Here is a 15441-nt window from a genome sequence, read left to right as displayed (position 1 = left end):
CGCTTTTGCTTAGTTGGGGACAATGTGAATCTGATAGGTTGCACTCAGTGCTACATACAATTCATTCTGTGATACAGAGAGATCTTTCACAAACACACACCCTTTATGCGCGGCAGCTGCATAACCTCAGATCTCCACATGTTTCCCCAGAAAGGATCTGGGAAAGGATCTTTTTGAAGAAATGACAGGCAGGGTAAGGATTCAGGGTTACTTAGATGCACCTGCCCAAGCCATCTGCTTACACTGGTGGTGTGGAGGGTGGGGCTTTATGGGAACACATGTAACATGTAGTTTGGCAAAAGGATTTGAATGTTTAAATAAGACAGGCTAGTTCTCCATATATATATTTTTGCAAACTACAGATTTGAGGAATTATGTCCATCAAATGCTCAATCTAAATTACACCTCCTTTCATGTGGCATAATGAAAATACTCACAGAAATCTATGCCAGTACTTACAATTGCTTATAACTCCTCCAAGCGGATCACCTTTGAAATCAAATTCGATGTCCATGTACTTTCCCTGCGAAGAGAACAGATTGGGGGAGGAAACTTGCATGAAACAAAAGAGGTAGCCTGACATTTCCAAGCCGTCCTTGGAGTTAAATGTTGTACAAGAAATTCCATTGTCCTGAAGTGTGTATATTTAAGTGTAAATGACTTCTAATAATCTTAAGATTAAGATCTCCTGAGCTGCACTATAACTGGGTCAAACCAAATAACGAATGCTAATTTATTTTTAACCAAGCAAAGGAAAGATCTGACAGCTCATAAGAGCCAAGCTATTAAATTAATTTTTGCTTGCAGGCCAGATCACCACTATATCAACTCGGCAAGAAATTTTTAGCAAGCGTTATTTCCGGTGCACATCCGGGTCAGAGGAGGCCCATGCACAGGCGCACAAGCTATTTCCAGTGCTCCTCCGACCCCGAAATGCGCCAGAAATAACGTGTGCGCATGTGTATGGGCATGCGCTCCCTCACCCTCCGGCCCGCCACGCAATCAGTCCTGGAGACACCGGCCCAAGGCGCAGTAAGTTTGCTGACCCCTGCCATAACCTTCTGAGGCGCAAGACTGCCAGCACAGCTTCTCTCCCTGGCTTCTGACTGGACTTTTCCACATCAGAGAGCCTCATGGCTGTACCTTTCTACAGTTTATTTACTTAGCAGAGGCTTTACATAAGGGTGACAGGCATTGCTATTTACAGTGACAACAGCAGTAAGGCCCTGTATATATATATTAAAAATATTATGGAAACGCCGCAATGCTAATAATTCAAACCATTTCAGAAGAGCTTTCCGAGGATTTTAAAAAGCTGCAGAGAAGAAGCAGGGTTTTCACCTAACCTGCAACATTTCCCACTTAAGGTTGTCCATAGCTTTTCTATTACAAATCCTGGAATATTCTGCATAGGCATTACAGCATTGTCCTCATTTTCCACGAATTCATTTTGCAACATTTAGTATTCAAGGTCACGGTTAGGTGAAGTGGTTAAGGCTTTCACTCTCCTGTTCAAAACATTTCTTAGAGTGCCACAGAAACTATTTCTGCCTCGCTTTCAGAAACAGCTACCTGAATATACAGCTACCAAACAGCATTTAAGTAAAACAAATCTGAATATGCCTTGATTCTTACACCATAAACAGAAGGGGAGTCTGTCTCACAGAAAGGCCTTGGGAAAAGCTTTAAATGCTAACTCTGAATACAAAAAAAAGAAAAGAAACAATTGTGGAACATTAGTTCAACATTCCATTGTCATCTTTATGATTCTCGTAGAATCCATCAACCGATAGAATTTGTGTGCCTTCCATAGATATATAGATACACCTGTACTTTGGAATTCTCTTGCCTATTGACATCATGAACTATGTTGTTTTAGATGTCTGCTAAAAACTTTTCACTTGTTTGTTTCTGCAAGCCTACCCAGACATGCAATTTAGTTACCTTTGTTTTCAAAACATTTTGATGGTTTTATCTTTGTTTTACATACATACAATAGCTTTAGTTGGACTGTGGATTTTAGCTGTGTTTATCTCCAATTCTATCTGTACACGGCTTGGAGAGCTCTTTGGTCAAAGCAGTTTATCAATCAATCAATCAATCAATCAATACTTACAAATCTCGATGAGTTGTCATTCCTTACGGTTTTGGCATTTCCAAATGCTGGAAGGAAGGAAGGGGGGGGGAGTAAAAAAATATGTGTTTTAAAAGCCAAGTCAATCTGCAAGAATAAACAAAGATATTTATTGGGGTTGTTGCCAGCTTTACCTTCTAATAAAAAGATAAAAAGGTAAAGGTAAAGGGACCCCTGACAATTACGTCCGGTTGTGGCCAACTCTGGGGTTGCGGCGCTCATCTCGCTTTATTGGCCGAGGGAGCCGGCGTACAGCTTCCGGGTCATGTGGCCAGCATGACTAAGCCGCTTCTGGCAAACCAGAGTAGTGCACGGAAATGCCGTTTACCTTCCCTCTGGAGCGGTACCTATTTATCTACTTGCACTTTGACGTGCTTTCGAACTGCTAGGTTCTGCAGGAGCAGGGACCGAGCAACGGGAGCTCACCCTGTCGCGGGGATTCGAACCGCCAACCTTCTGATCAGCAAGTCCTAGGCTCTGTGGTTTAACCCACAGTGCCACCCGCGTCCCTAATAAAAAGATAGATAATCCAAAATGAGGGCTGATCAAATCACAATGCAAACCAGAGTTTGATCCTGGCTTGCAGAGTTTTCTTCAAACCATGGAACGAAGGGAACAGCTGGTGGGGGAGGTAGAAAAGTATGAGCATGAGGTCCCCCACCAATCATTCATGTAACATGAAACCATGGTTTGATGTTATGTCTGCACCAGCCCAGTGCAACACTGGTTCAGACAATTACTGGGCCATGCATTTTTTTTAAAAAAAAGTTTGTTCATTTTAGTCCCTCCTTCTGGTCCCAGAGCAAGCAATTTGTCACTATTTTTGGTCCTACACTATGCCATTTGGAAATTAATGCTTCATGTTATTCTCTGTTGATTAAATTGCATTATGACCTTCCTATCTCCTATCAACTCCATAGACAGCCATGGTGGATTTGTGTACTTTGCCATCAATACATAACCAATGCTCAAGTCAGGTGGACATTTGGGCGGGTGGGAAAATGTTGATTCTGCTTTAGCAAATCTGCATTTTGAGATTTCCCAGGATGAAAGAACTGAAGCCCAAAGGCAGCATGTGTGTCACGGTTGTTGTTCAGGGTAACTGAAACAATTGTTCTGAAAACTTTATACAGTGCAAAGTTTGCAAGCGATAAATCATATTTCCAGTCTCCGGGCAGCATATCATTAAACATGAGGCTAAACACTGGGATCATTTATAAATGAATGCAAAATCAAACACAAGTGCTCCATTATAAGAGGTTGGAGACACATTCTTCCGTCTCACCATAAGTTCATTGTTTCCTGATATTCATGTACAGCAGATACACACCAGAAGGAATGCAGAATTTGATCACTTGGTAACTTAGACAGGCAAAATCTTAAGAAGTTCTTGAAGCGTGATTCCAAACAAAGGTGGAAGACCATGCAATTTAAATACGGTTAGTGAACAGCTTCCATTTGAAGCCATTACATCATAATAAAGAGAGTACGAGTTAATATTGCCACCCAAATTGTAAACAGAAGGGCAGTAGGAAGTATGAAACCATATGGGATAAAAATAAATGTGGGATACAGTGGACGCTTGGGTTGCGAACATGATCCGTGTGGGAGGCACATTTGCAACCCACAGTGCCATGTCTGTGCATGCGCGGGTTGCAATTCAGCGCTTCTGCACATGCGCAACCGCCGAAACCTGGAAGTAATCTGTTCCAGTACTTCCAGGTTTCGGCGCATCCGTAACCCAAAAAAACGCAACCTGAAATGTCTGTAACCTGAGGTATGACTGTACTATTAAAATCTACAGGCAGTAAGAGAATAATAGGTAGGCTATATAGCATAATTTTGGAATTTAAAAATGAAGGAACATTTGTGGAAACAGGGCAGAGATCTAGAACAAGATGCAGAAAAATTGATATGGACTTGTGTGGAAAAACCCACCAAAATTGATCGTTGCTGTTATGGAACCATGCCCCACATGTGGTGGGTGTGCAAAAAGATCAAAGCCTTTTGGAAGAATTTTTTTTGCTGAAATGCAATACCAGTGGTGCCAGAGACACCACAAGTGTGCAAGCAGGACTCTGCACACACATGTCCACAATTCCCATCTTGCTATGCACAACTGGGGGTTGTACATGCAGCTCCCCTCTCTGATCCAGAATCCACAATTAGTGGATTGGCTTGGAGATTGGCTTCTTGACTAGGATGGGGAAACCAGGGGATATAAGCCAATCTTCTACACCTCTCCCCAATAGAAGACCGGCAGGATTCTATCTTTCAAAAGCTAAGGCAATGTAAAAATAGCCAATGGTGCAGATCCACTAGGGACATCAAGCTCAGGTCAGAGTAGAGTGTGAACAAACCTCTAAAAACCACTAATTCATTTGTGGGAGGTGGATGAGCAGTTACATTTAAATGCATCCGTATAATAAATGTTTGTTAGCTGAATAACCTTTTTTTTAAAAAAAAAGGATTAAAGATTTTCTTAAATTACAAAAGAACGTGCAATGTCTCTTCCTTTCTTTTCAGATCACAGAGTCTCTTAGTTATGTTCAATGTAAGTAAGACAGGGTTGTATCTAGCATAGGGTTGAAGGGAAAGAGAGCTTAGGGGAGAACATGGTGGGGAGAAATTGGGTAGTCAACTTACATATTATTTTTCCTTTTTGCAAAATTGGTATACGTGTGAGGTTTTCGTATCAGCATCACTTGGGCAGGTTCTCTTTCTGTTCATTTGTTGGTTTACATTAGCAGGTAGGTAAAGGTAAAGGACACCTGGATGGTGAAGTCCAGTCCAAGGCAACTATGGGGTTGCGGCGCTCATCTCGCTTTCAGGCCAAGGGAGCAGGTATTTGTCCACAGACAGCTTTCCGAGTCATGTGGCCAGCATGACTAAACCGCTTCTGACGCAACAGAACACCATGACGGAAACCAGAGCTCACGGAAACGCCGTTTACCTTCCCACCACAGCAGTACCTATTTATCTACTTGCACTAGTGTACTTTCAAACTGCTAGGTTGACAGGAGCTGGGACAGAGCAATGGGAGCTCACTCCATTGCAGGGATTTGAACCACCGACCTTCCGATTGGCAAGCCCAAGAGGCTCAGTGGTTTAGACCACAGCGCCACTGGGGTCCCTTGGTTTACATTAGCAGGGAGAGAAGGTTGGGTGGGGCAGGGCAGGGCAGGGCGTGGCTGATGGCCTTTGATTAACTTTAGTGAGATTTGTTTGCATGTGTGGGAGGGGGGGAAGGGTTGTTGGGTCAAGTTGGCCATATTGATCTATATGCTGTTGGTGGATCCCTGTTATTGTTTTTGTCATTTTGGACTGTGTATGTAATAAAGGGGAGCCAAACTGGTTGGATAACTTAAACCCCATAGCTGCTGTTTAGAGCTTTCAACTGTGCATTCAGCAAGTGTGTTACTACAAGTGAAGTACATACACCAGTATTAGTTACTACTTCCTTACCTTCAAGCACTGGATTGGACTGCAAAAGCTGTTCTTTCACTTGATTAACTTCTGCTCCTTTGCCACAAACAGCCGCCACATAGGACATGACAAGTTTGCTGGCCTCTAAAGGTTAAACAAACAAACAGACATTGCTTTCTAAGCTGAAAAAGATCCTATCCAAAATCATAACTTGGAGGAGAAATCCCCGAATGAACCACGCAGAAATAATGCATTATTCAGGTCTCAAGCCTTATTGTTTTCAGCTTTTATGCTTGACGACACATTGCACTTTTAGTAAAATTGCGCTAAGGAATGAAGGAAATGCCATGGCAAAACCCACATGAGACAAAGTCTAGAAGTCACTATCTCCCGATGCTCCCTGAATGCTGCTGCTGCTGCGGAGGAATACTGCAAAGGAAGGAAGGAGCAAAGGGGGAGAGGGGTGAGCAGGCAGGCGAGGAAGGAATTGGCGGCAGGGAGAGGGAGAAGGATGGGGTGGGGGTGCTCCAAATTTCCCTCTCAAAATGCTGGAGGGTATGTAATATGGAGGAGATGAACCACAGAGACTAAGCGGCTCTTCAAATGGAAGCGGGCATGAAATACCGTATTTTTTGCTCTATAAGACTCACTTTTTTCCTCCTAAAAAGTAAGGGGAAATGTGTGTGCTTCTTATGGAGCGCATGCAGGCTGCGCAGCTATCCCAGAAGCCAGAACAGCAAGAGGGATTGCTGCTTTCGCTGCGCAGCGATCCCTCTTGTTGTTCTGGCTTCTGAGATAAAGAATATTTTTTTTCTTGTTTTCCTCCTCCAAAAACTAGGTGTGCCTTATGGTCTGCTGCGTCATATAGAGCGAAAAATACGGTAGTTTTCAACACAACTAGACCAGACACACGCAGTTCTAGGATTCGGATCGAGAACAGGGCACCCGTGCTAATATCCCAGAGTGAATTAAAAGTTCGAAGGTCAGCCCTGGCTCCACTTCATTCTGAGGAAATCACGCATTACCTGTTTTTCCAGCTCCGCTCTCTCCAGTTATAAGTATGCACTGGTCTTTATCCTGGTCTCTCAGAGATCGATATGCCTCATCTGACAGAGCAAAGCTAGGAAAGAGAATACAATAAATTGAGGAGACAGGTAAGCCCCATGTTTAATACACACATCACAGCCTTCAGTCACTTCGGTGAACTGTGAAACGCTTCTATCTAGGTCAGATCCATCAGCATTCAGGAGGCAGGAAAAACAATTCCTATTCAAGTCTTGAACACAAGAATTTCTCTGCAGTAGGCTGATAAAGCAGATCAGATGATAGACATTACAAATCAGTGCCACTGTGTAGTTTGGTCTTCTGCAAATCTGCTGACTATACACAACGTCTTGATGGGAGGTTTGTGCAGGCTATACTCCTATCTACAGCCAAAGCAATTCATTTATACAATGCAGAACTGGGTGAAAGTAGCAAGCCTCTTTTTAAGATCTTTATAATGTTTGGGCGTAAAGACATGGTAGACAGGATAGACACGAGACATGCCAGCTAATATTCTTCTTCCCTGCCCCCTGGGTCTCATCCATGAAGTGAAGCAGCAACCATTGCATATTCTGGCAGAGAGACCTTTGATGCCACTACCTGCTGCCTCAAAAAGGGCTTACGGTGATCAGTTTAGTTGCTGGAATAACATGGTGGCAAACACTGTCCCAGTTTGCACTAATGCTAAGCCAAACCATGGATTAGTGGGAACACCTGAGTGTGTGTGAAATATACTCGGAGTCGAGTGTGGATTTCATGCTCATAGTAGTGAGGAATGAAAGTTCCCCCAAAATATCTGCTTTATATGCATTATTTACACAATGAGTCACACGGGATTGGCTAATTCTGGAATTCTCCTGTAGGCCAATCAGGTTGCGGATTCACTTCCACCTGGAGCTGGATTGGGTGGCTCCTGCAGACCAATCATACTGCTGCATTGTTCTAGGACCAATCAGACTGCTGCATTCTGGACCCTATTGTTCTAGGACCAATCAGACTCCTGATTTTTGGATCCTATTCAACTCAGTACATAACAGTGTGGAAACCCCAGGGTGGAGACTGTGGCTGTTGTGTTATTCCCCTGGTCCTTTAAAACAAGCCTTTACAAAGATGAAGATGTAAAGGTTTTTCAAAGGCAATGGTGCTGTTCTTACAGTTACATGAAAAGCAACAAAAGAACAGTTATTTGCACAACTTTATTTTTTGCAACGTTCTTACCATTCATAGTAATGAAAAGATGGATAACACAAATCTAAAAGTATTAAATGAGAAATTTAAATTTGTGAAAAGTACATATACTGCTTATAAAAATGTGCCTGTCTTTTTCCCAGTCTTCAGGCTAGATGCTTTTCAGATACAGTATCTGGAAATCACATTTAGAAAAATTTAATAAACTACATTTCTTTCACCGTCAGCAACCTTTTATAGTTCACTGAAATACCAGCGACCAAAAACCACTGGCCTAGCTCACGAAAACCCAGTAAGTTGGTGCTTTTGAGTATCGTCATTTATTTGGGGAAACTCCTTGGATACAAAACTAAGACTTTCTCCACCAATAGCCATTTTTAAACTGACCACAATAAGCATTGAGTTCGTACTCTGCAACCAACTTGCTGATTCAGCACTTAGGGAGGCCTGTGCAGTTTCAACCATGACTCAGGCAGGCTCAACATGACCAAGATTGCCAGTCTGCGTGCTAGAATTTCTGCTAAACTCTTTGCAAGGCTTTGATTTTCCTGCATGATACCATGCTGCTTAGTGTCAACTCTGCTTGCAGACACCATAAACATGAATTAAGACATTCAATCGTACCTACGGGACCGCCTCTCCTGATATGCCCCAAGGAGGACCTCAAGGTCCATAAACAGCAACACCCTAGAGGTCCTGGGCCCTAAGGAAATTATATTAGCCTCAACCAGAGCCAGAGCCTTCTCAACACTGGCTCCGGCCTGGTGGAATACTATGTTTCATGAGACCAGGGCCCTGCGGGATCTGATTTCTTTCCGGAGGGCCTGTAAGACAGAGTTGTTCCACCTGGCCTTTGGCTTGGAGCCAATTTGATTCCCTCCCCCTCTTTCTTTTTCCTTTCTCCTCCTATGAAGAGATTGCACCCTAATGTTTTAATGTTGTATCTTAATCTTTTAAATTGTATTTTAATCAACTTGTTTTTATTATTGGTTGTTAGCCGCTCTGAGCCCGGTCTTGTGGAGAGGGCGGGGTATAAATAAAAATTTATTAAGGAGTAACCAGCCCAAGTAAATATTATCCACACTTTATCCAGAGCATACTTCTGTGGCTCTTGCTGATGTAAAGAATTAAAACGCCCTGTTCCCTTTCAAAGTATCCAATAATCTGCACTGCTCATCTCTCTTTGGCCCTTACCAACACTGTTTTCGTTTGCCAGTTTCTGCCAATATCACAGCCAGACTATAAAAAGAATTTCCATGTGTTCTTTTAAGTGCTTTTTTAAAATATAAATTTTATTAAAGATTCGACAATAACAATAAATCAACAATAACTAAAACATAAATTCATTACAGTTGACCATCTTTAACAATAGTTAACAAACTACAAAACATCACTTCGAGTTAGTCAACTTTTCACGTTTAACTTTATCTCTTTCTTAGCAGATCAGAAAGAAGGAGACCAAAAGAAGAAAGTGAAAAGAGGAAAAGAACCGAAGGAGGAGGAAAGGGAGAGAAAGGGGTGGGGGAGGGAAGAAAAGGAGAAAAAAGAAAAAGAAAAAAGAAGGAAATTAATAAAGAAAAGAAATGAAAAATTTCCATATGTTCTCTGCAGACCAACTGTATTAATCTTGCTGCTGAACTCCCATGAATTGCACACCATCTTAAACCTCTGATTCAGTTGTTTAAAGTCATACCAAGGAATGTTAAAGCAACTCAGTTGATTTTCAGAGTTTCTTAGGGGCATGCTGACTGCAGCGCAGTGTCAGAAACTCAGGTATGTAAGCTAGGCGCCAAATGGCTCCTTAAACCAAGCTTACAGTCGCCAAGCTTACAGTCTAGTTGCCATTCTGGAGCAAGACGGCTCTAAAGTCATGTTTTCCAAACGGACTGACGGTGATTGATTCTCAGTTAAGTACCTGGCTAGTTCAGCTGACAACCCTGAGCTAGGTTAAGAACTTTGAGAACCGGCCTATTCCGACCTCTTTTTCTTAATGGTGACATGGACCATTCATAATATCAGAATATTCTTCACCACTGTGAGCTGGGCAGTTGGGTGGAGTAAGCAAAGACAAGCTACAGCAATTAACTATAGCTTTGATCACTGCTCCTGCTCAGGCTGCTCAGAAGCATTTAAGATTCCTGAAATTCACTCTGATTGTGCAAATACAATATAACCGTTAGAATTCTACAGGATGTGGTATTAGTGTGTGAAAACAAAGATCCCCAGGAATACATCTCCGGATGGTGGAAATGTCAGACACCATCCTGGCAACCAGACCTCTTTACTTGGTCGCAAGTCATCATTAGCCAGGGGCAAAATGCGCCTGGTGCCTGGCTAATTCAAGCACTACTGCAACGCAACCTTTCCACCCATGGAGAGCCTTTATGCCACTTCGCTCCCCATTTTAAGCATTCATTTGGGAAGAGTCTGCTTAATATTTTGTACATTTCACTATTGTCAGGTGACTGACATGTAGCAGTACTATTTTAATCTCTTTATCTCACTGAAATGCATAGGACACGCTGCAAGCCATAAATGAAGTTATTTGAAATCAATTTTCTATGCACCTCAGGTCCCTTGGGAGAGGCAGAGTAATTTTTACAATTTATTGCATGACAATTTATCACTGTGGTGTTGTTTTCAGCCACAAAAAAATTGCACCAAGCATTTTCGTCAAGAGTTATAATTGAGTGGATAAAGGCCTCATTCTTCCATTACCTCCATGATTATGTTAACCATATCAAAGATACAAAAAATGTGTCGCTTCATCTGCATGCTTAAACTTGCAGCCTGCTCCATCTGGCAGCAGTAAAAACCTTGCAAGGTAATGTGAGAGTGCGTCTAAGAAAAGGTACTGCTCAAATGGTGGAAGAGGAGGGATGTGGCAAAAAATTGACTCTGCAAAGGCTAAAATTCTAGGCAGCTGGTTTTAACAGGTAAACCTATGGGAGTACGTAGACTCCTAACCAACTCTGCAGAACAGGATCAGAGTTGTAGGGTGACAAAACTCATCTAGTCTGCCACCACTAACAGGCATAACATCAACACCAGCTGCCACCAAACCTTGTCCCCAGGTCACCTTAGGCAATCCAAACGAGTGCCAAGCACAAGCTGAGAGCAGGTGCATTTAAACGCTACCTTGCTTGTAGAATAAAATTCATTCTTGCTGGTAGTCTGCACAGGAAGCCTTATAGTTCTGAGTGTCAAATTAGAAGTTAGCATCTTATGCATAGAAAAGGACTCTGGAGAGCGATCCAGAAAAAAAGTAAGAGAGAGAAAGAACGTTTCTGGATTTTGTTCTAATAGGTTTTCTTTTGTAAGCTAGCTCTTTATTTTGTAAGCTAGAACTTTTGTTTCTTTTAAAGCTGCAAACTCTTTCTAAATTCACTAGCTAGGAATCTAATTGCTACACACACATGCTATAGGGTTTTTAAACCACTCCTGAAGGCTCTTCCAGGAGAGAAATGTAAAGTGCAATATACAAATGTGACACTACTGTAAATGAAGATAGTGAGTTATGCAAAATTCAATACTTTTCAAAATGTTTTTTTAAAAAGCATATTCACAGGGGGGGTATGTGTGTGTGTAGATTCTACCCAGGATTCTCAATACTATCAATTCTACTTTCATCAACTCAGTCTGAACTATTTGCAAAGGAATATAGTGGACAGATAGCTCCCTTGCTCCCATTATCACCCACAGAGGTGGCTCAAAAACAAGCCCTTATCTCTAGCCAGATTCACTTTTGGGTTTTCCACCTCACTCTGATAGCTGCTTCATGACTCCCAAGTCCCTGGAAAACCAAGAGCTCAAAGAGGATCTCAGCAGTGGAAGAGGACACAGAGGACTGAGTGTGCATCAACAAACCAAGTAATACAACTGAGAGTGATAAGCGAGGGCTGAAATAAGGTGAAATTAAAGATTCCCTAAGGCAATACCATTGAAGCACAGTATCAAAACAAGTCTGAGATTTCCTCTCCAGTTTAGAGATTTGAGCAGGGCATGGCGATCATCCTTTTAATTGCACTAGGTAAAGGTAAAGGGACCCCTGACCATTAGGTCCAGTTGCGGACAACTCTGGGGTTGCAGCACTCATCTCACTTTATTGCTCGAGGGAGCCGACGTACAGCTTCTGGGTCATGTGGCCAGCATGACTAAGCCGCTTCTGGTGAACCAGAGCAGCGCACGGAAACACCGTTTACCTTCCCACCGGAATGGTACCTATTTATCTACTTGCACTTCGTGCTTTTGAACTGCTAGGTTGGCAGGAGCAGGGACCGAGCAACGGGAGCTCACCCCATTGCGGGGATTCGAACCGCCGACCTTCTCATCGGCAAGCCCTAGGCTCTGTGGTTTAACCCACAGCACCACATGTGTCCGTTCAATTGCACTGTGGCACAGCAAACTCTGAAGAAGAGTGTTAAAGCTTCTTTTCATTCTATTCCAAACAGCACCATTTTACAGTGTTACCTCGGGTTACGGACGCTTCAGGTTACACACACTTCAGGTTACAGACTCCACTAACCCAGAAATAGTACCTCGGGTTAAGAACTTTGCTTCAGGACGAGAACAGAAATCGCACGGCAGTGGCGTGGCGGCCGCAGGAGGCCCCATTAGCTAAAGTGGTACCTCAGGTTAAGAACAGTTTCAGGTTAAGAACGGACCTCCAGAACGAATTAAGTTCTTAACCCGAGAAACCACTGTATTATATTCGCCCACCTCCAAACCTGGAGCTGGGGGCAAAGTAACAGACTGTATGTAACTGCTCGTTTTTTCAGACACAACCTCAAGGAGCAGCTGAGAGAGAAGGCTGCCAGTCTGACATTTTTTGGCTGGCCACTCAGCAGAAAATGTGGAGATCCCTGTCTCAAGGGCTCTCATGGGACCATTAGCCTGTAGCAGGCAGCACACCCAAACAAGCCCACCAGTTCTGAAGAAAACATCAAGTGTAAATTACTATTATTAATTACATTTATATCCCATAGTCAAAATAAAAAAATTCCTTCCAGTAGCACCTTAAAGACCAACTAAGTTAGTTCTTGGTATGAGCTTTCGTGTGCATGCATACTTCTTCAGATACACATGTGTGCTTGCACACGAAAGCTCATACCAAGAACTAACTTAGTTGGTCTTTAAGGTGCTACTGGAAGGATTTTTTTTATTTTGACTATGGCAGACCAACACGGCTACCTATCTGTAACTGGATTTATATCCCGTATTTCCTTCAAGGAGATTAGGGGTGTGGATGGTTCCCCCCCCCCCCCGTTTATCCCCACGACAACCCTGTGAGGTAGGTTAGGCTGAGAGGTTGTGATTGGCCCAAGGTCACCCAGTGAGTTTCATGGCTGAGTGGGGATTTGAACCCTTGTCTAGTCCAACACTTAAATCACTACACTACACCACACTGCTTCACCAGGAAGTTATAAGAAGGTCCCAATGAAGTGTTCTTAACTCACCGTTCTCCTGCTTACATGTGTAGGGTTGATGATGCTTTGGGGGCAGCCCCACGACTCACATGGCAGCCATGAAGTCCTGACCCATATCAGTGCCTACCCTTCATAACTGTTAACATCCATAGCTGCAAACCTCAATTACCAATCCAGTCTTCTGAGCAATCATGTAATTACTGAACCAAATAAATCTTTCACGTTCCTCTCATTTTAAGAGTTTCAAGCATGTGTTTCCAATTATTTTGCCAGGATGTCAGCAGGGCTATTCACTGCCTTTAAAAAAAATGAAATAAGGGCTTGTTGTGAAGTATTCACGTAAAAGGAAACCGTATTAGTCTCCTACCACATGGGGGGGGGACCCTGCCCCCCAGCAAATGTTCTTCAGGATGACGTGGGGTACCTATTTAAGTTACTCCATAATGAGCGGCTACATTTTCTTTGCAAAATTTGTATTTTATTACTCCCCTGCCTCCCAGTGCTCATTTGTCACCTCTATAATAATAATAATAATAATAATAATAATAATAATAATAATAATAATTTATTTATTTATTTATTTATTTATTTATTTATTTATTTATTTATTTATACCCCCCTCCCCAGCCAGAGCTGGTCTCAGGACGGCTAACACCAGTAAAATTACAATAAAAACATAACGGGGGGGGGGGGACCAATTTAAAATACAGGTTAAAATACAATTTAAAAAGCAGCCTCATTTTAATAATAGCCCATAGATCAAAACCATAAGGGGAGGGAAACATAAGGGTCAGACTGAGTCCGAACCAAAGGCCAGGCGGAACAGCTCTGTCTTGCAGGCCCTGCAGAAAGATGTCGAGTCCCTCAAGGCCCTAGTCTCTTGTGACAGAGCGTTCCACCAAGTCGGGGCCAGTACTGAAAAGGCCCTGGCCCTAGTTGAGACCAATCTAACCACCTTGGGACCTCCAAAATGTTGTCATTTGTGGACCTTAAGGTCCTCCGTGGGGCATACCAGGAGAGGCAGTCCCATAGGTACGTGTGTCACCACCACCATTCTTAAAACCGATAAGGCACCAGGGTAAATTTAAGAGGGATTCGTAAGTTTAAGTCTCCATGCTATAGAAAGCAGCCTTCTGCAATCGGATGCACTCGAGGTGCTTTGAATCGCAACTCCCAAACCAGCACTGCTCTGCTCATCGAGGCTGATGGGATTCAATCAATCACCTTTTTCGGCATAGAGAGAATACAAAAATATGTGGGTCAAAGTATAAAAATGGCATCTGTTCAAGAAAAAGGAGATACTTTAAGATAGAACTATAAGTTTAAAAGTGCCTCTCAAGTCTTATAACAGCTATTGAATAAGAAGAAAGCCCTGTTGGAGACAGCACAATTCAACCTTCCTTTCAGTATGGGGTTGAAATATCTTTCCTGGATTTTTTGCATTAAATGGACAGTAGAATAAAACGCGTGCAATGGTCATAGTCTGAAACATCTGGAGGCCACTGGGTTGGCAAAGACAGAGATTTTCAAATGCTATGAAATGCGCCTCTCTCCCCATTGACCTTTCCTGCATAATTCTGGCCCACCTTCTCAAAAACACCACTGTTTCAGCGAAGAATCATATTCAAAATGAGTCTTTAATTCACTTTCTAATCCTGCCCTGCTCAAAAGCCTCAGGAGCAAATAAACCCTACCCATGTTAACACATAATATTCTTAATGTTCATACCCCTTAGGCACTAAAAAGAGGCCAAAGTTATAAAACAGAATCTCACAATTGCTCAGGCTTGGATTTTGGGAGCATCCAGCCTCTGTGAAAAACAGGCATCTCTTTCTCCATAGACTTATGGCCAGGCTACAGAATATGCTCTCAAGTCACCTTCTATTACAGAAACACAGGGTATAGAACACGCACAGGCAAACTCTGGCCCTCCAGATGTTTGGGACTACAATTGGGACTACAAACATCTGGAGGGCCAAAGTTTGCCCATGCCTGGTATAGAATCATAGAATCATAGAATTGTGAAGTTGGAGGGGGTCTCAAGGATCATCTAGTCCAACCCCCTGCAATTCAAGAATCCTGCCCACAGTCCCTGGGTGGGCTTGAACCTGCAACCTTCTGGTTAACAGCCAGAGACACTGACCCACTGTGCCACAGGGCAGGCAGTGATGTCTTGGTTTTTACTCCAAGCAAAACCAAGCCAAATCTTTTAACATGGGCCCC

General features: G+C 42.8%; 1 protein-coding gene across 10 annotated transcripts in view; it reads right to left on the bottom strand.

Annotated features, from left to right (window-relative positions):
* Positions 1-15441, bottom strand: part of MYO1B (myosin IB) — a 142050-nt gene that overhangs the window by 59050 nt on the left and 67559 nt on the right. For all 10 annotated transcript variants that reach the window (XR_014517631.1, XR_014517632.1, XM_083467662.1 and 7 more), the window contains 4 exons: positions 6586-6680; positions 5600-5704; positions 2117-2163; positions 460-523 (listed from right to left, as the gene is read on the bottom strand). Coding sequence is in view for 8 of the 10 variants with exons in the window: in XM_083467662.1 (XP_083323788.1) it covers positions 460-523; positions 2117-2163; positions 5600-5704; positions 6586-6680 (311 nt within the window). In the remaining 2 variants the exon portion in view is untranslated. The remainder of the gene's footprint in view (positions 1-459; positions 524-2116; positions 2164-5599; positions 5705-6585; positions 6681-15441) is intronic.

Source organism: Podarcis liolepis (assembly GCF_965112155.1).
Source record: "Podarcis liolepis genome assembly, chromosome: 1".
In the NCBI taxonomy this organism is placed as follows: Eukaryota; Metazoa; Chordata; class Lepidosauria; order Squamata; family Lacertidae; genus Podarcis; species Podarcis liolepis.
The sequence above is the reverse complement of the archived record's forward strand: the minus strand, read 5'-3'. Positions and strand labels throughout refer to the sequence as shown.